Here is a 21193-nt window from a genome sequence, read left to right as displayed (position 1 = left end):
TCTCCAGAATGAATACAGGAAATAAATCCTTCATTTCTGCAACAGAGGCAATTACTTCAATGACATCCCTAGAAATTTTGTTAAAAATCACAAAACACCAGGTTATAGGTTTATTTGAAAGTACAAACTGTTGGACAATAAACTGGTGTTACATGATTTTTAACTTTGTCCACCCTAGTCCAACACCGGCTCCTCCAAATCATCCCTACAAATGTCATTCTGATTAACAATTATTTTTCCTAACTTTTACAATTATAAATTTTCACTTACACAGCCCTCATTTTTCTCTTGCTTTGTAGACCTGGCCCAAAAGTGAGAAGATTCTGCCCATTAAATAATATTGCATCAAATAGCTCACCTTCCAGAGAACTGGCATTTGACACAAAATTGCATCTCTTTTGCTGATGCGAGCTGTGACTATACCGTCAGGAGGTAACAGGCAGCTTAGAGCACTATGCAGTAAATATTCCTGCTCTCGAGGTAAAAAATACTTTGCTGAACAGCATTGATTATCTCTGAAGGAAACCTCATTATGCTGCCTTACAGAACTGTGTAACAACTTGTGACCAGTGTCTATAACATGTTGGATTTTCAGCCAAGCATTACAAGAAAAGCTGTGATATGAACATGAAATAGAATGAAAGAGAACAGACAAGTTATCAGCTCTGACAAGGCATGGACACCTGAAAAGTTAACCCTATCTTCCTCTTGCAAATGTTGCCTTGTCTGCTGGAGCACAGTGCATTTTTATTTTAAGTCTCCCACCCTGATGGCTAGATTGACTAATGATGTGTGCACAAGATCAACCAATCACAGCCAATGGCAAGAACAACTGCTCAGTTAAGACACGGAGCCCATTAATTGCAAAACATTGTTTTTTAAAATCATTAATTGATTATTTTTTAAAAAATGTTTCATGTGGAGATGAGTGATCCAAAGATTGGGGGTGACGAGTATGGGACTGCTATTCCAGGAATCATTCTGCACAGTGGGGGTGATTCCTTTAAGAGAGGAAGGGGGGGGGGGGGAGAAAACCATGAGAAAAGGAGGGGAAAATGAGCCCCTTGTTCTAAATGTTGTCAGAGAAAGTTCACAGGATCTGTTGATGCTAATGTTAAATTAATGTCCAGGTGCCTGAGTGGAATTCTGTCTGTATATCCAAACAATTCCATGTGCAGAGGCCCATTTGTATTAGACAATGATGTGGCGCAAAGCCAATCATTTCATTTTGAGTAGTTGCCCCTGAGCCAAACTCAGCTGGTGCCATTCTCAGAGCCATTACTTAAAGTATAGCTGCAGCTCTTAATATCTTGAAAGTTTTAGAAACTGTAGATCAAATCAGGTTAATTTACTGGAAAAAGAATTACTTCCACATACATTCCTTCTCAAGCCTTTCAAGTTGTCTTAAATAGCCTGAATCAGTAAAATTCGAACAACATTAATTATACAATATTCACCAGTTCTTCAGTGCAAGTTCTGTCCACACAAAGTGACATATATTAAAATGAGAAAAATGAGGTACACCACATACAATCCTCTATCGGATAAGGCTGGTGTTTCTCTGTGGTAGTTTCTTCCACGTGGGTGTCATTCTGTCTCCCATCACTGATGACCCCATCAAGGGTTTCTTCAAATTGTGCCAGTAACATTTGAGTCTTTGCTGATGTTGTCTCTGGGTTTCCTGTTCAGTGAAATTAGAAAATATTTGTTAGGGCTTTATGTTTACAAAAAGTCTAAATCCACAATCCTTTGCAAATCAATTGTAACTATGCATCAACTGCCATCAATGGGTAACAACTTTCATGCCTGAAACAGAAGGTTTAAGTCCTATTCCAGAAACTCCAGCATGGGTCAAGAAGACTAATGGAATGCTCTCTTTTATCATGAGAGCAATTGAACATAAAAGGACATTATGCTTCAGTTATATAGGGCATCGGTGAAACCATATCCTGAATGCTGTGTGCAGTTTTGGTCTCCCTATTTAAGGAAGGAGATAAATGAACTGGAGGTGTTCAGAGGAGATTTACTAGATTGACTCTACTGGAATGAGCAGGTTACCTTATAACAATAGGTTGGACTAGTTTATTGTGTTTCCGCTAGAGTTTAGAAGAGTGAGGAGTGAATTGTTTGAAGAGTATTGGTCTTGATAAGGTAGAAGTGGAGAATGTTTCCTCAATCCAGAACTAGGGGGCACTGTTTCAAAAGTAGAAGATTAGATTCCCTACAGTGTGGAAACAGGCCCTTTGGCCCAACTAGTCCACACCGACCCTCCGAAGTTGCCCATTTCAGACAGATATGAGGGGAACTCTTTTTTTTCTCACAGAAGATTGGGCAACTTTTGAACAGTGGAGATGGGGGTCATTAAATATTTTAAAACCAAGGCAGACAGATTCTTGTTCAGCAAGGGAATCAAATGTAATCAAGGGTGGTTGGGAATGGGGGAATTTATAATGGACCAGCCATGGTTTTATTGAATGACATTTATGTATGTAAACTGGAGAACAAAATACAAATCTCTGCTGTACAGAAGAAGGTGCTATTTGGTCAGATGTGCTTTCTATGGATGAAATGTTAAAATTAGGACTTAACTGCCCTTTCCAGATGAGAGGCAAAGTATTTTCTGGCCCTTTATCAAAGAGGGGCAGAGAGTTCTCCATGTTATTGTGGTCCAATGCTTAATACCCTATGTCACTAGAAATCAGACTAACAGATAATCATTTTGTGGTTTGCGTGCTACTCACAAGTAGACTGCTGTGTTTGTTAGATTGGACTGGAGATCTCACTTCAAAAAGGACTTCATTACCTGTTAAGCATTTTGGGAAATTCCTGAGGCTGCAACAATGACAAAAGGGGCAATGCAAATACAGCTCACTTTTTATTATAGGCTGCATTTATGAGCAACACCACCAGGAGATTGAATGTGAGTGTGAGATAGAGTTCTACCAGACTGAATGTTGCAAAAAGAACCGAATCAATTCCGTTGAAATTTGTTCCAAGCAGGAAACAAACAAACAGACCACAACAATTCCTTATGTTAAATTCTAAGGCCCCAGAAAACACAGGAACTGACTGCAAAATACTTTGCATATCTGTGCTTCCGGTGATTATTTAAATAGGCGAAAGTGAGGACGGCAGATGCTGGAGATTAGAGTCGAGAGTGTGGTGCTGGGAAAGCACAGCAGGTCAGGCAGCCTCTAAGGAGCAGGAGAATCGACATTTCGGGCAATAACCCTTCATCAGGAATGATTATTTAAATAGTCTGGTCTCTATGTACAGGTACAGTGCAATGTTGTCTGACAATTAATCAGCCCTTTATTCATTAAAACGAGAGACTCTCTCAGCAAAACAAAAATGTACAGACTGATTATGAAACAAAGAACTGTGAATGCTGGAGATTGGAACAAAATAAATAGAAATATTGCTGGTGAAACTCAACAGGCCTGGCAACACCTGTGGGGAGAGAAGCAGAGTAAATGTTTCGAGTCCACGTGACCGTTTTTCAAAAGAGTTCTTCAGTTCTGAAGAAGGGTCACTGTGTTCAAAACATGAATTGTTATCTCTCCATAGATGCTGTCAGACCTACTGAGTTTCTCCAGCAATTTCGGTTTTTCTTTGTTACAGACTGATTATAATTGTTGCTAGTTTTCATGAACCTTACTATTAGCTTCAATGTTGTTTTAGATTGTCATCACATCATGGGTGCGACTGTGCAAGTGCAGGTGGATTTTGGTGGCTATTTCTGCGTTGCGGACATACACTCTGTTTTTACAACTGCCTGGAACCCCAATGGTTCATTTGATGGTCTACCATCAGTGTGGACTCAGCAGAGCCTCAAGCCTGTGTTGAATGATATTCTTGGATGAGGCTCCCCTAGGTGACCAAATGAATAGGAAAGAGAAATGACTGGCTCAGAATTCTGACTTCAATTTCACCTTCTGGAGCAATGGTCTTTCTGCAGTTCTTTGGTTCCTGCTGGATCCTTAAGACTGTTGAGATGAAAGAACTCCATGAGCATTTGATGCGCATGTGTCTTACTGCTCAAAGGGTACAGCTCCATTCAATTGCATTGCCAGCAAACATTGTGTCTGTCAGGTTATCATTTGCTTTGATGAATTGCATTTGATCAGAGTGGCTTTCTAATTAAATAGTGGTCGGTATTTTACAACTACATTTTACAATATATTTGATTTGTGAGTTCTGCCCTGTTTACTTTTCTGTTTTTCAATTACAATATTGTTACCAGCTTTACTGAAACTGTTGAATGAAAAAATGGCACAAAAGAACCTCAAATAGTAACAGATAATGAAACTGATAATGAACCTAATTGGGTTCACCTAACTGATGAGACTGTTTCATCAATTTCATGACTGTTAAAATAAACTATATCATATTGAGCACCACTCACGATCCTTTAATCCCAATTGGGTTTCATTTCAAAAGACATTATAAACTATTCTTTCAAAGGACCCTGCAACCACGTGGGATAAATGTAGATTTCAACAGCTTCCTCATTTCCCCTCGCCCCCACATTATCCCAGTCCCAAACCTCCAACTTGGCACTGCCCTCCGCACTCGTCCATCACTCCCCCCTCTGACCTATCACCTTCTCCCTCACCTTCATCCACCTATGGCTTTCCCAGCTACCTTCCTCCCAACCCTACCCTCCTCCCAATTATCTCTCAGGCCCGAGCCACAAGCCTCATTCCTGATGAAGGGCTTATGCCTGAAACATTGATTCTCCTGCTCCTCGGATGCTGCCTGATTTGCTGTGCTTTTCCAGCAATACACTCTCAACTCTGAGCTCCAACATCTGCAGTCCTCACTTTCTCCTACTCTTTCAAAGAGTCAGGACAGACATAATGTTTGGAGTAGGCTCTTCCTGTGCTATAAGTTTCTACAGTTCAATTATTTCTAGGAAGTTGATCAATCGGATGCTACGCTGGTAGCATCAAAAAATAAAAGTAATACATAACATCTGAATGTTTATGCTGTGTCGTTGAAGATCTGTTCTATTCAGCCTTACTCTGTAAAAGCATCTGGCAAATGCCTGTGTTGTTCATTGAGTTCCACTTGGAATTTTTTTTTCTTTCTTCAGAAATAGACACCACGTTTCCCTCAGCAATCAGAAACATGGACGTGGCCGTGTGGATAAGTCGATGTTTGCGGCACGTCCACGTTAAGTTGGCCACATTCTCACAAGCTACAGTCTGAACAAGGAGACTCTGGTCTGCAGAAAGACACCTCCGTGTTCCCTGATTAATAAACCGCTTTTGTTTCCACGCCCAGTCTTGGAGCTGCGAGTCCGGATTACAACTGTCCATCATTACCCGATCACTCTCCAAAGAGGCCTCCAAGCATTGATCGTCAGAACTCTTTATGATAAAACTTTCCATTCCTGTAAGGGTTTTAGCACAAGCATTAAAAAAAATGTCATGACCTTTATGTTGTAAACTGCTTAAAAGTCTGAAAAGGGAACTGAGCATAATTATTTTATCTAACATGACGCATTCATTTTAAACAATCAATCCAGCCCACAACATTCCATTCTTTCTTGGGACAGCATTGGAGCACCATGAGATGGGAAAATATTCAGATCCCAGGAGACAGAGTAGTTGTTTTCATCCCCTGGATCAACAAACTGTCATTCTGAGGTGGGGCACTACAGTATCTACAGGATGCATCATAGAAATTCACCAAACATCCTTTTGACAGATAGCACCTTCTAAACCCACTAACACTTCCATTTCAGCAGATACACGGGGACACCACCACGAACAGGTTCCCCTCCAAGCCACTCACCATCCCGACTTGAAATATATCACCATTCCTTCACTGTCGCAGGGTCAAAATCCTTGGAATTCCCCCCCAAAGAGTGCTGTGGGTCCACTGTCAAGGGGAAATGAGAGATGGGCAATAAATGCTGACCAGCCAGTGAATGCCACATCCCAGAGTGAATTCAAAAAAATTCTCCAAGTAGTCCCTTTACATTTAGAAGAACATCTGAGCAATTCATTGATCAATGTCACTGTTAGGTCCAGCTGTCCTGGTAGGAGAAAGTGAAGACTGCAGATGCCGGAGATCAGAGTCAAAACAAGTGTGGCGCTGGAAAAGCACAACAGTTCAGGTAGCATCCAAGGAGCAGGAGAATTGACATTTCAGGCATAAGACCTTCATCAGGAATGGGGGGTGGGGAAGGGGGCTGAAAGATAAATAGGAGAGCGTTGTGCGGCTGAGGGAATATAGCTGGGAAGGTGATAGGTAGATGCAGGTGGGAGGTGATGGTGATAGGTTGGGGCAGAGGATGGAGCAGATAGGTGGGAAGGAAGATGGACAGGTGTGACAGTTCAAGAGGGCAGTATTGAGTTGGAGAGTTAGATTTGGGATGAGATGGGGGGACAGGAGATAAAGAAACTGGTGAAATTGATATTGATGCCATGTGGTTGGAGCATTCCAAGGCATTCTTCCTCCAGGTGTTGGGTGGCTAGGATTTGGTGGTGGAGGAGGCCCAGGACTTGTGTGTCCTTGGGGGAGTGGGAGGGGGAGTTGAAGTGGTCACCCACAGGGCGTTGGGGTTATTTGGTGCATGCGTCCCAAAGATGTTCTCTGAAACATTCCGCAAAATGGCATCCTGTCTCCCTAATGTAGAGGAGATCACATCAAGAGCAATGGACACAGTAGATGAGGTGTTCGGATGTGCAGGAAAATCTCTGCTGGATGTGGAAGGATCCTTTGAGGCCTTGGATGGAGGTGAGGCCACTGGTGCCTACAGGATGTAGATGCTAATCCCATTCTGAGACACAAGTGGACAGTTCAAAGAAAATGTCCAGCTGCAATCATTCTTTGTGATTTAATACGATTCCAAACATGCCTTTAAGAGGGATGCAAATGCTCCAGTGGTTTCAGTCACTGTACCTTGTTTGCAGTTCAAGGAGTCATTCTGAAATCTGAGAATGAAAGGGGCAAGCCTGCTCACCTAATTAAAGTACTAACCCTGCTTTAAGGAAGGTCTGCCCCACCATCCTTCCTACAGCAATAGTACTGCCAGAATTTCCACCATCAATATCCATTATTGGTAACATGATGTAAGAGATAAAGCCATTGGTTAATTCCAGTGATTTTGACCATTAAACTTTAGGACACAGTAGGACTGTGGTGACTATTTTACTAGGATTCTAACAACCCTAACTTTTTCAAAAGGAGTGAGTCATCACTGCAATCATTGGCTGAACGTAACAGAAATCCAGTTAATTATTGGATGTTCAGCCAATGCAAAGGACTCCTGGTGAAGCATTGACTGGGGAATCCCTAGAACTTGACAATACCTTAAAACCAACTCCAAGCAAATCTTGAAGCATGGATTTTGTTTTATCCAATCTTCAATTTTGTGAAAACTCAATATAATAAACATTCAAAGGGTATTAATTTTAATCAAAACTCATGATTGTTATTCAGAAAAAAAAAGTATATTTCAAATGTTCTTGCACGAGTTTAACCTCTCAGGTCTCATGATTAACTGTCGACAGCAATAGCTGCCACTTTAATATTTTAGCGATTTTAAACTCATGTTTTATATCCAGCTGAGCGGTTAAGTATCAGGCATCAGGTAACTATAACAGGTACACCAAAATCTGAGCCTATTAATGGGCACCAATCTTCTTCACGGTATTGATCTGAAATTTGCTAATCCCCATGTACTTCCTATTTTGCACACGACCTTTAAACTTCTGCAAAGTCATTTGATTAAGAGACTGAGATCTGTGGGATTGCATAACCACCTTTGCTTTACACACCTTTATTTAGGTTAAACATATAGAATCAGAACATGAGCTGTCGCTTGGTAGTAAAGAACTGGAACATAGTTGAAAAGGGAGGTGTGTTGCAAATGTTTTCCATCTTGACTGCTCAGCACATTTGGCATTTTTGCACTTGTCCTGATGAGTTCAAGACATAAAGAATGCTTCTCTCTTTTCAATGATATTCCAGAAACCAGTTATCTCTAGATGCGCTGTACATTCCTTCCTACCAACATTGATCAGTAATCTCTTCTACCTAGCTGAAAATGTAAGATGGTTTCTGAGAAATTAACTTCTCTGTCCCAGGAGAAATACCATTTCCTTATTAGTTGCATAGTTTTAACAGGTGAATACCAGATTTTTGAGGTTTAAATACTCATATTTTAAACTGCGCTATTCTTTCAGAGATGTTCCATTTTATTCAACCTCTACCCAGTAATGTGTAATGCATTGAATATCAAAATTTTAATTACCTGGGGTTGTAAAGTTTAGATTTAATGCAAATAACTTTGCACTGTGATTGGAATTAACACGATTAAGTAGACGTTGAAATAAAAACTTCTTTAAGTCCCTAGTTTTATGAACCAATACTATTAGATTACATATTTCTCACACCACTCTCTGCTTGAATATAATTTCTGCAATGTCTTTTCATCAAAGCTTTGTTCAATTATTAATGCACAATCATTTTTGAATGAATGTGGATGTGACACTGCTACAATCTGCTCTCATGTCTCAAAGAGTGAGACATCGTGGTCTTTAATTCTGATTACAAATTTGGTCTCTGTGAGTAGTTTTACATGAGTCAATGCAATTTAGAGAGGTAGCTAACAAAATTAAACCAGCTAATGATTTCCTCCATGGAATTTCAGAATACCATAAATCAAGGTTCAAATTGTCATCCATCTCCATTCTGGAGTGAGTTAATGTGAGTTGTATCTCTTATCACCAGATATGACAGTAAAATGTTTCATGGGAGAGTTTGTATTTTAGCAAGTTAATTAAAAATTGTCCTCTGTGCTAAAAGAAAGCAGTGGAAAAACACGAGAGCTTTGTTTATTTGTTTCCTTTAACTCCAACAGGTATTTTCACTGTTCACCTCTTCTACTGATGACCTTGTACGGTGAAGTGCTCCAAAGCAGGCACTCTTTCTCCTAAAATATCTGTTCTAGAGAAAGAGCATGAAAAGCAGCATAACTTGTGGGCAATCATTGGTGCTCAGTTGAGGTATTCAAGAGGGGAGGGGATAATTTTGGTGAATAGAAACAATGTACAAGGGTATAGGGAGAAGGCAGGAGATTGTATTAGCAACTGATGCTTGCTTGAAAAGCAGGTGAAGCCACATTGGGCCAAATAGCCTTCTTCTGTTCTGTAATACTGCTGTGATTCTGTAATCCAAACTACAGCTCCTACATTTATATGTGCACACTAGAAATGTACAGTTCCACTTCCCAATAGTGATGAACATACTGGTGTTTATCACTATTGGAGACAACAACAACTTATATTGCTATTGCACTTTTAGAGTAATGAAGGCATTTCGCAGATCTATTACAAATCAAAGGCTAAAACCAAATCTCAGAGAAGATATTAAGTCAGGTAGCCAAAAGTGTGGTCAAAGAGCTGGCCTTTAAGAAATATCTTAAGGATGGGAAGTGAAGTAGAGGGAGGTGCATAGGGAGGAAATTCCAAGGTTTGGGGGCTATGTAACAGAGAGCACTGCTGTCAATGATGGAGCAATTATGATTTGCAATGAACAAGAGGTGAAATGAGAGGAGTTCTGATTTCTTGGAGGATTTAGGGATTGGATAAGAATACAGGAAGGGGAGTGTAAGGCCATGAAAGAAACTGGAAATTTTAAAATCAAGCTATTCCTTGAATAGGTGCCAATGTCGCTCAGCGAGCTGTGGTGATAGGGAAACTGGACTTGCAGAAAGTTCAGACTTGAGCAGCCGGAGTTTCAATGACCTCAAAAGTTCACAGCAAGTAGATCATGGGAGACCAGTCGCAATGTGTTGAAACGATCAGGTTGAAACGTGACAAAAAAACGGAAGAGAATTTCAGTAGCAGATGAGTTGAAATATCGAGCAATCTTACTGAGGTGGAAATATTCTGTTTTAGGGGTAGCACAACATCAGGATGGATCCTCTTCTGAGGATCAAATCACATGTAGATGGACTGACCACAAAATACAGGCAAAATGCATCTGTTATCTTAGAATGTGGTTACATTATAATTCTGTTGTAACATAAAGTATCTAGCAAGAATTGGTATAAAAATGTAGCAGTTTCTTCCATGACTCAAGTCTTGATTTGACATCAGAATGTGCTGAATTGATAAGTTCAAGACTTCCCTATCACACATTCCAACCTTACACCAGCTCACATACATCTTGCTAAGACATCTCGTAACATTTGGAATGCCAATAGGATTATTGGAGAAGTATCAAACACTAACATGGTTGTCTTCAATTCCCGAATAAAGTAAAATTTGTGCTCATGTTACGTCCTATTAAAAAGTGGCCTCTGAGGAATGAGGAGAAAGTGAGCTCTGCAGACGCTGGAGATCAAAGCTGAAACTTTATTGCTGGAACAGCACAGCAGTTCAGGCAGCATCTAGGGAACAGAAGATTCGACGTTTCGGGCACATGCCCTTCTCTGAGGAATGAAGCTGTGTGTGTTAGAGAGTGAGGTAGCTTTGCAGAATCATAGAAGTTTGCAAATGTGCGATGGGCCCAATCCCAGAACAGGAACTTAAGTATAACTACAGGTTGGATTTCTATGACTTTAATGGACACTGGTATTAGGTATTGGATTACAAAGCTGATTTTGTTTGGACGAGTATGTTAATGATTTATCACAGTATGATGTGGTGGTTACATTTGGTTCATGTTTCACTTTGCAGCAAACAGGCACTGCACTCACACCTCTCTGGAATTATCACTTCCCCTCTCTACCTCACTCACTCTCTGGCAAAAGCCTCCTGAAAAAGGAGCTGAGTGATCATTGAAAAGAGAAAATTGCAAGTCAATGGGGTCAGTGGTGGGCTGGGTGCAGTGGATTAATTAGATAGTTTCAACACAGAAATTACTCGAGCAGAACAGGCTGAGGCACCTCCTTCTATACTGCAAGATTCTATGGAAAAATGTATTGCTCCGTCCCAGCCTTCTTCTTCCTATTATTAAGTATTGCTGAAAAAATACACATTTTGTTGAAGCTTTTTGTCTTGCGCTCATCAGAACAATTTGCAAGAATACCAAATTAACAGGGAATAACATTTATTTGGTAAGAGAAGAGAGTGCTGAATGGTCGGCAATTGGATTCTGATTGGTAGAGGCATTGACATGGAGAGTGCAACTGTTAGGTGATGGCTGACAGTTAACTGCCAAGCTCAACAAGGTGCAGACAGAATGAACACATTCACACGTTGTGTCAGTTTCAATTTAACAAAGTAGGTGACAGCCATTATCTGGTTCGCTCCTCAGGGAAATGCCTCAATCAATCAGAGTCAAATTGGCTACTTTAAATTAAATTCAAACAAAGTTTGGCAGTTGACTCCCAATCATTATCTATCTGGTGCATTCTCAATGGCAATATCTCTACCAATCAGAGTCCACTTGGCAATCAATCAGTACTCTCTTCTCATGCAGTATAAAACATTGTTTACCTTTAGTGTTCTATCAAATGACCTGCTGAGTGCAAAAAAAACCTTTAACAAAATTTGTGTCTTTTTCAGGAATACTTAAGTTCTGTACTACCGAACAACAATTTGTTTTAGTTATTGCCTCTGCAGCTCTAAGCTACATTGAGATTTAAGGTAGACAATGCAAATGTAAATTGCTGATGAATATTTAACTCTCCTTCTCAAGTATTTAGCAGTTATTACCTTGCAGGAGCAGGCACAGAATAAGCCAACAAAAAGAGTTTCTCTTCAGCTTATAGATCATTTTTCAATTTATAGTGTGTGCCAAGTCCAATATATCGAGACCTATGGGAAAGAATAAAAAGTGACTATTAATTACAGAATTGACATATGTCCTGCAATCCTCCTTCCCTCAAATATTTTATTAAATCAAAGCATTGAGAAGATGGTTATACACCAAAAGTGTAATCTGTTAACAAATTTATTAATCAAAGCTATGATTTATTAAATTGATCATTTTTATAGGCAGTCGGTAAGAAGGCTTATGCCCGAAACGTCGATTCTCCTGTTCCCTGGATGCTGCCTGACCTGTTGTGCTGTTCCAGCAACACATTTTCAGCAGTCGGTAAATATTAACCAGATGTAATATGGTCAATTGGAGAAACAGAAATTTGGTCATCTGTTTCATTTGATAGAGTTTATAGATGACCACTTAATGAATACTCGGCTGAGCTCCAACACTTACTCATGGATTGGCTCAGAAGTATCAGTCTCAAAATAGAGTATTTGCTTTGATTGACTGGCAACTTTATGAAGTTTTAATAAGTTATTCTGTTTCTGATGATATTTAATGTCTGTACATTTCAGCCTCATGAACCTTGAGGTGAAGCCTTTGCAGACTGGAGGCTAGGTTTGTTGCAGACTGGAGGCTAGGTGTGTTGCAGACTGGAGCCAAGGTTTGTTGCAGACTGGAGGCTAGGTTTGTTGCAGTCTGGAGGCTAGGTTTGTTGCAGACTGGAGGCTAGGTTTGTTGCAGACTGGAGGCTAGGTTTGTTGCAGACTGGAGCCAAGGTTTGTTGCAGACTGGAGGCTAGGTTTGTTGCAGACTGGAGGTTAGGTTTGTTGCAGACTGGAAGCTAGGTTTGTTGCAGACTGGAGGCTAGGTTTGTTGCAGACTGGAGCCAAGGTTTGTTGCAGACTGGTGGCTAGGTTTGTTGCAGTCTGGAGGCTAGGTGCCAGCGTGGTCCAGGTTGGAAGACTGTTGTTCTGAACTTTTATTTCTGTAATGCTGGACATTTTATTTCTCTATTTTCTAAGATCTTGTAACTGAAGAAACTATACCTAGGCACCTTATAGTAGAGACTTATAAAACTTTTCACTGTTATCATTTGAATACATTTGATAATAAAGTTAATTGAATTCAAATCAATTAATTTGTTTGGATAAGATGAAGAGGTGTGAGGTGAAGTATAGATTCTGTTATTGATACTATAATTCTTCTGTCTTTTAGGTAGACTTGCAAGAAAAGATTTTTTCAAAGCAAATCTTTGAATGGGGTTTTTAAAAGCCTTTTCCAAGACATCCCATTGTCATTATGTAGCTGTTTGATCTGTAGCACATACTGGGCAAGTGGGAGAATGCAGAAATGTCATAGAAGTGGCACGGGAATTGATGGGAGTATGCGCCATGTGACGGAGGTAGTCTAGAGCTAGAGTTCACAGCTCATGGAACTGTGATTAAATCCCAAAGAACCAAGAAAGACTTTCTACCCAGTCTGCATCAACATTTATCTGCCTTTGTAGTTATATGAAAACAGCTAATAAAGGCAGCTTCTGAATTTAACCACAATCCCTGCTTCCCAGAGCAAAACCAGTCCATGTTGGGGGCATTTGCAGGAAGATAGGGCTGTCAGGTTGAGAAATTTTCCAAGTAAAGCTATATGTCACAATGGCATTTAGCCCTAAACATCAACAATCATTGTAATAATGTTGCGTTTTTATGCTTGTGAAATGGCAAGGTAGAAATACTTGCAATTCTCAAAAATCATACTAGGTTTTCCTTTCCAAAGATCCCATGGAATAGCCAGTAGATTTCGGCTAGTGAAGAAGGCATTTGGTATTCCTTTATTGGTCAGAGCATTGAGTATAGAGTTGGGAGGTCATGTTGTGGCTGTACAGGACATTGGTTAGGCCATTTCTGGAAAATTATTTGCAATTCTGGTCTCTCTCCTATAGGAAGGATGTTGTGAAACTTGAAAGGATTCAGAAAAGATTTACAAGAATGTTGCCAGGGTTGGAAGATTTGAGCTGTAGGGTGAGGCTGAATCGACTGGGGCTGCTTTCTCTGGAGTGTCAGAGGCTGAGGGGTGACCTCATAAAGATTTATAAAATCATGAGGGGCATGAATGGGATGAATAGATAAAGTCTTTTCCCTGGGGTGAGGGGATCCAGAACTAGAGGGCATAGGTTTAGGGTGACAGGGGAAAAGTTTAGAAGGGACCTAAAGGGGCAACTTTTTCACACAGGGGGTGGTGCTTGTATGGAATGAGCTGCCAGAGGGAGTGGTGGAGGCTGGTACAATTACAATATTTAAAACACCTAGATGGGTATATGAATAGGAAGGGCTTAGAGGGATATGGGCCAAGTGCTGGAAAATGGGACTAGATTAGGTTAGGATTTTTTTCATCATGGACAAGTTGGACTAAAGGGTCTGTTTCCATGCTATATATCTCTGTGACTCTATGATTGTATGAATTCATTTCTGTAAAATGATACTACTTATTAATTTCCATTACAGCATTTAAACAGTGATGATTATATGCTACAGATCTAAAATACTGCATTTTACTTTCGAGATAGAAATCTACATTTATGCTGTGTCATTGAAAAATATCCAAGGGACTTATATCATCAGGTATTTGGAAAGTTATGATAATCATACTCACTGGTCTGTTTTTTAAAAATGTGGGGAAAATATCTTCAGAAGATTGCATTTTCTGTTGATGTAAGTTAAAGTGAATTTGATTAGCTCTTTGGTCTAGTATGATTATTTCATAAAAACATGTTTTCCTTCTGTTTATTCAGAGGAAAATATATTTAATAGCTGAGGATAAAGTTGAAAGAGATCTAATGTTTCAAGTAAACATATCATGCCCATACATTCCACCAATGGTCTTTCAAGATAGATGAAATAGGACAGGTCCAATACATTTAGCCCATGCATGAGATTTACAATAAAGCACTTGAACATTAAAGTGAGATATAGTATTGAACACACACTGAAGAGGTGGTTTTTGCAGTTGTATCTAATGATGACTTGGTGTGGTTTGGGGTTTCAGATGTGCTTTTGTTTTGAGTCCAACATCTTGAGTCTTACTCACAACAAACTACTATTTCACTTATGAGTCAATGCCATTATATATTAAGTTGAAAATAAAACTCCATACAATGAGAATTTTATTGACTTGTCCCTGATCAATAGTCTTATTTCTCTTATTTAATGGAATTTTTTTTTCCATTAAGCTAACAGATATCATTCCCTTACTTGGTTAGCCTATTGATAATTTCACTCATAGAGTCATAGAGATGTACAGCACAGAAACATCATGTTTCAGATAATTGCTATTCTGGCAAGTTAAACCAAGGATTTTTTTCCCCCTGCGCAGTGGAGTCCAAAACCAGAGGGCATAGATTAAAGGTGAGAAGGGAAAGATTTAAAAAGGTTATAATGGGCAACTTTTTCACTCAGACTGGTGTGTGTATGGAGTGATCTGCCAAAGGAAGTGGTGGAGGCTGGTACAATTATAACATTTAAAATGCTTCTGGATGGATATATGAATAGGAAGGGTTTAGAGGAATCTGAGTCAAATGTTGGCAAATGTCCTAATTTAGGACATCTGGTCGGTTTGGATTAGACGGATGAAGGGTCTGTTTCGTGCTGTCCAACTCTATGACTATAAACCTTTCGTTTGAACTGTTATTATCTGTTTCAGTGTTATTTGTACCAACTAAAGAGGATTTGATTTGATTTATTATTGTCACATGTACCTAAGTACAGAGAAACGTTTTGTTTCGCATGCAGTACAGGCAGATCATCCCATACAAAGATCATGGGGTGATTGAACAGAGTGAGGAGTACAAAGTTGCGGCTACAAAGAAGTTGCACAAAAAGCAAGTTCAATATTAGATTTGAAATTGAGAGGTTGTTTCAGAAGTCTAATAACAGCAGGGAAGAAGCTGATTGGTGGCTTAGGCCCAGACAATTTCCTTTGCCAAACGACAGTAAATTATTTTCTGGTATTAGTTATAAGATAGTTAGCTTTGTGCATTGTTTCTCTTATCACTGCATCTTGAACTGATATTTTCTGCAGGCTCAGCACTGGAAAATGGTTGAGTAGTAGCTTAAATGAATGTATATGCCCCTGCTGAAGATGCAAAGACTGAAGATTAAGCACATAAAGGGAACTCAATAGCAAGACAACAATTGTAAACCTCAGGGCAATTTGATCAACATAAGATTGTAAGATTGCAAAATAATAGCAGCAATTAAAAGCAATTTCCCTCCAAAAACTGAAGAACAGTTATGAATGACATAGTTTTAATACATCTTAAAATCAGAGGTATTACTTTAAACTAACTGCTAAGTTTGGACTTGATCCATTATTCACGGATGTGAAATAATTGTAGTAATGGTTTGTGTTTGGGACCAAAACATAGATGTCAAAATAAACAAGAAGGAAAGCTAGGAGCTTGTCTTTCTTTCGAGCTAACAATTAGATGATTCTGAGGAACTCTGAATGGTGGTTTGAGAGCTCCAGCAAAGAAAGCTGTTGAATTTGTATTAATCTCTGGGATCCCCAACTGCACAGTGTATGCATACTTGGCATCACTTCAGGCAGAAGGTTACTGAGTTCAGACTTACCTCTTTCTCAACATCTATGGCAGGTCAATAACTAAGAGATTATAACCATCAGGAAAGACTGAAGAGACTGGGGCTCCTTTCACTAGAAAAGAGGATGCTGAGAGTTAAGATTATGAAAAATACACATACAAAAGATGCAGTGAGTTTCTCCACTGCAACTTGTAGATAATACACAATGCAGCCACTGGATATTGTGGTGTTGGGTGGTGTGCCACACAAATAAGCCGCTTTGTACTGGATTATGTTGAGTTTCTTGAGTGTTGTTAGACAGCACCTGTCTCAGGAAGTGGGCAGTATTTCTACTTATATGAGAGTCCAAAACTATGGGTTATAAATAGTGTATAAGATTAAGATCAAAAAACCCAATAAGGTAATCACAATAAGCAATTGTTTTACCATCAGCGTAGTTAGAATGTAGAATTTGGAGTAGCTGAGATAAGTTGCATTTGAAGAGAAGCTAGAGTATTAAATGAGAGAGACTGGTATAGAGCCATGTGTTAAAAGGATTAAATGAAGTAAGGTATAAGAAGGTTTATGTGGAATATGAACACCAACATAGCCCAGTTGCGCTGAATGGCCTGTGTCTGAGCTATAAATTATATGAGGCTTTATAACAATCAGAATTATATTGATATAGCACATACATTCAGTTAAACATTTGTCAGTTAAAACATAGATCACAATTGCAGGAAACTGTACAGTTTTGTGTAGCTGAAAATTTTATAATTTACTGTTTATATATATTGGTATTTAAACTTTCAAAGGTTAATTAGGTATTGAAATAAGTACTGATATCACAATTAATGGCAGTATTTGCAAACTATGCCTTTTATATAGATGGCTGAATTAATTAATTATTAGATAAACATTTTATAATATTACTCATAAAGTTTGTTGCATAAACCCATGTAATAGCATTGGTTCTGAAGGACAATCTGTGCTTTGTCTTTGACTTGTGCTAACCTCTGTATTACAATGAGATACTATTGTAAATAATTACTCAGTTGTTGTTTCCATAGGAATTAATCAAAGAAAATCCAGATTTTTAGATTAATGCACTAAAAGACTTAATTTAGTTAACTTTAATATAATGTGTGATTGTTATCCTTCAGCTGCAAGAGATTTACAGGATACTGCCAAAGCTCAGAACACACCCGGTCACATTTTATCTATATTTCTTCTACACTTTAATTGAACTCAGACTCTAAAGAACAATTAGCTTCTCACACTGATCTGAGGAATGCACAAAAATTATGCTTTGTGATCTTAAAAATAGATTACAAATAGCTGTACATCATTCATTACACCAAAATTTGTAAGTATTCCGCACTTACAAAATACTGCATTGCTCAATCTATTACAAGCAAGATTATCTTGAAAGAAAGCTCATTGCTGTGTTGACAAATTATGTGAAAGTATTGCTGTTTCACATCGATTGAATTAAACTAGAAGTTCCTTTACCATACTCTGAAAGACATTGATGTCAAGTGCAAACTAAATTGTTGTCTCTCTCCTGGCACATTGATCAAATCGTTAGCTCAATGCATTCTTCTGTTAGCACATTATCCACACTTCCCCATAATAATGTTCTCTGACGTATCTCTCTAATGCTGCCAAATGCATTCCAACAGGCAGGAACATGAATTTGTGTTAAGTTTAAGACTGACAGTGACTAATCTATCTATGACTGACATAAGCAAAGTCCAAAATGTGGCCTCCAACTTCACTGTAACCTGGAGGTTAATGGCACTTACAAACATCAATTAATTCCACTGTCATCTATCCTTCAAACTACTTCAAAGGTTAGTGTTTGTGATCATATATTTACATAAATAGTGACTTCCATTCTGTTGGTTGCTTCTGCTCCAACTGAATGCACAAAGATGAGGACTTAACGAACACAACGTACTATAGCTGTTTCATGATATATGTAAGGAAAAACTATTGTAACATTCAGGAAATTGCTAACACTCTGTTCCACTGGCCTGAGTATAATGGAATGGGACCAAGACCCAGAAAAACTGGGAGAGATTGCCTCTGTTATAAATTCAAGTGTTAACTAATTTACCTAACAATGAAGAAGGCATTTGGTATGCTTGCCTTTATTGGTCAGCGTATTGAGTATAGGAGTTAGGACGTCATGTTGTAGCTGTACTGGTTAGGCTACCTTTGGAATACTGCATTCATTTCTGGTCTCCCTGCTAAAGGTAAGATGTTGTGAAACTTGAAAGGAATCAGAAAAGATTAACAAGGATGTTACCAGGGTGGGAAAGAACTATCCAATTAGCTCTAGCTCTGTGAAGGGTTCTTTAAAATACATAGCCAATTGCATTTTGAAAGGTGTTACTGCATAAATAAAAACTGTCATCTCCTCACCCCTAGACACAATTCTCATCTAACTGTGTAGCGAAGTTCCTGATTCTTGAAACCGTCTTAATCTGAAACTTTTCTAAGGTCTTGCCAACCTTCCTGCAATATGCTCCCTGGAACTGGACGTAATGCTCCAATTCAGGCTAGGTAAAAACAATGACTGCAGATGCTGGAAACCAGATTCTGGAGTAGAGTGGAAAAGCACAGCAGTTCAGGCAGCATCCGAGGGGCAGGAAAATCGATGTTTCGGGCAAAAGCCCTTCATCAGGAATACAGGCAGAGTGCCTGAAGGATGGAGAGATAAATGAGAGGAGGGTGGGGGTGGGGAGAAAGTAGCATAGAGTACAATAGATGAGTGGGGGTGGGGATGAAGGTGATAGGTCAAAGTGGAGGTTGGAGTGGATGGGTGGAAAGAAAGATAGGCAGGTAGGACAAGTGCTGAGTAGGAGGGGGAGTTGAAATGTTGGGCCACAGTGCGGTGTGGTTGATTGGTGCGTGTGTCCCAGAGATGTTCCCTAAAGTGCTCTGCTAGGAGGCGTCCAGTCCCACAGGGCGGTGTGGTTGATTGGTGCGGGTGTCCCAGAGATGTTCCCTAAAGCGCTCTGCTAGGAGGCGTCCAGTCTCCCCAATGTAGTGGAGACCGCATCGGGAGCAACGGATACCATAAATGATATTGGTGGATGTGCAGGTAATTCAGTCTAACCCAGTGTTTCATACAGATTTCTCCTAATCTTTTGCACTCCCATGTTCTAGTTGATAAAGCCCAGGATCCCATTCACTTCCATAACAGCTGTCTCAACCTGCCCTATCACCTACATTTATCCATTAGCCTCCAGCTTCCTCTGCTCCTACACCCTCTTTGGAACCTTTGGTATTGGATTGCCTCTCTCTGTGTGTTCTGACCGAAATGAACCACTTCACATCTTCCTGCATTTACAACAAAAGATCTCTGAGAGGTGGGACCAAATCGAGACCACTTAATGTGCACTATCGACCGCCTCCCCACCATCCCCCCACCCCTAACGCTATAAATGCTGCCCCCTCCACAGTTCACATCAGCTCTGATGAAGAGTCATCCCGACTCGAAACGTTAGTTTGCTGTCTCTCCATAGATGCTGCCTGACCCGTTGTCATCTCCAGCATGTTTTATGCTCATGTTCAGATTCCAGCATCTGCAGAAATTGCCTCCCGCGTCCGAGAAGCTGTTCATTCCCCAGCCCAGCCAACCCCCAGTCCATTTGGAAAATTCAGCTTTCTAAATGTTCTGACCTTCTATTGAAATGCATTTCCAACGCTCAGCAAACTGGGGGGAGTCCCGATTCTCCCAGGACACTTTCACCCGTCCCCGCAACCCGTGCCCGTCAAATTTCGGATGACTTTTCCAATCATGAGTCCCAAACGTGGGGAGAGGAAGCTGTCTTACCTGAGCGGGCAGACACCAGGTGAACCTTCAGGCTGAGGCAGGTGTTAAGATCCAAATGTTCGTGCGTAACCAAATGCGGACTCTTCCCCCACTTTGGACGAACCTCTCCCCAGGCTTCAGTCTGCAACTCATTTACCAAAGGGAAGGATCACAGCACCGTGGAGGGAGTGGGAGGAGACTGAAAACCCATCAGATATGCCACAAGTGGCGGGGTCGCTGTGTTGAGAAAGCGATATGACCTTTCGCCGAATTTGTTTCAACATTCACAGGATCATAAAGATGGATTTGATTGTGACATGACATTCCTTTTACCCAACCGCCTACCTCCTCTGTCCCCCACCTCTCACAGATATCAATAACCTGCCATTTCTTGTCTCTCTCATATTTCTGTAAATAATAATTCAGAAAACTTTTTTTTTGGCGGGGGGGGGGAGGTTTATTTGCTGTTTGTGGGAGGTTTGAAACGTCAGGCTGTGAACCTTCTCGGCCGTATGGGTCATCTATTTATTCCCGACGGTGTCAGTGACCTTCAGCACAGAAATATGGATTTCCCGCGGTGCCCCTCTCGCTGTTCCTCAACAACCTGGTTTGTTTTAGACATTACCAGTGAGGGCCGCCTGTCAAGTGACTGAGATATGACTTCATGACACGGCTCTGCACTGAAATGAAAACTCCCAACTGGCATTTCCGCCTTTCACTGCGCTGAGGGCAGGAATTCTGACATTTCAGATGAGTGAGTGAGTTAAAATTTGGGTGGAAGTCCCTCTCCAGTCCAAGTTATTGTAAGGTATTACCTGGATCTCCCTTCATTACATTCCACAGAGTACTCTCTAAAGGACTGACAGCCAGCATGAATTCAATGGGCAGAATGGCCTCCTCTGGTGCCACATTATCTCCTGTTGAATGTATTTCTGGATTGGGAAGCATTTACTGAGCACAACATCAGCAGCTAATTTAAGACCGCCAGTCAAGTTTGGAACATGGCTGAGTTACATTTACTCTAAGTGACAGACATTCACACACGAAGAACCATCCTCCAAATAGG

At 40.1% G+C, this 21193-nt stretch overlaps 1 protein-coding gene across 5 annotated transcripts in view; it reads right to left on the bottom strand.

The window, feature by feature from the left end:
* The window catches only part of si:cabz01068815.1 (solute carrier family 51 subunit beta), a 29311-nt gene extending 8955 nt beyond the window's left edge, over positions 1 to 20356 (bottom strand). The window contains exons 1-6 of one of the 5 annotated variants that reach the window (XM_043677334.1): positions 20149 to 20356; positions 16356 to 16437; positions 14380 to 14430; positions 11679 to 11780; positions 5024 to 5395; positions 1532 to 1681 (exon numbers count right to left, since the gene is read on the bottom strand). In XM_043677334.1, coding sequence (XP_043533269.1) covers positions 1532 to 1681; positions 5024 to 5395; positions 11679 to 11739 — 583 coding nt within the window. In that variant the 5' untranslated portion in view covers positions 11740 to 11780; positions 14380 to 14430; positions 16356 to 16437; positions 20149 to 20356. The remainder of the gene's footprint in view (positions 1 to 1531; positions 1682 to 5023; positions 5396 to 11678; positions 11781 to 14379; positions 14431 to 16355; positions 16438 to 20148) is intronic. The other 4 variants (XM_043677335.1, XM_043677337.1, XM_043677336.1 and 1 more) reach the window with 4 other exon arrangements.
* Positions 20357 to 21193: the final 837 nt, after the last annotated feature.

Source organism: Chiloscyllium plagiosum, chromosome 36 (genome assembly GCF_004010195.1).
Source record: "Chiloscyllium plagiosum isolate BGI_BamShark_2017 chromosome 36, ASM401019v2, whole genome shotgun sequence".
In the NCBI taxonomy this organism is placed as follows: domain Eukaryota; kingdom Metazoa; phylum Chordata; class Chondrichthyes; order Orectolobiformes; family Hemiscylliidae; genus Chiloscyllium; species Chiloscyllium plagiosum.
This window is presented reverse-complemented; position numbering and strand designations above follow the sequence as displayed.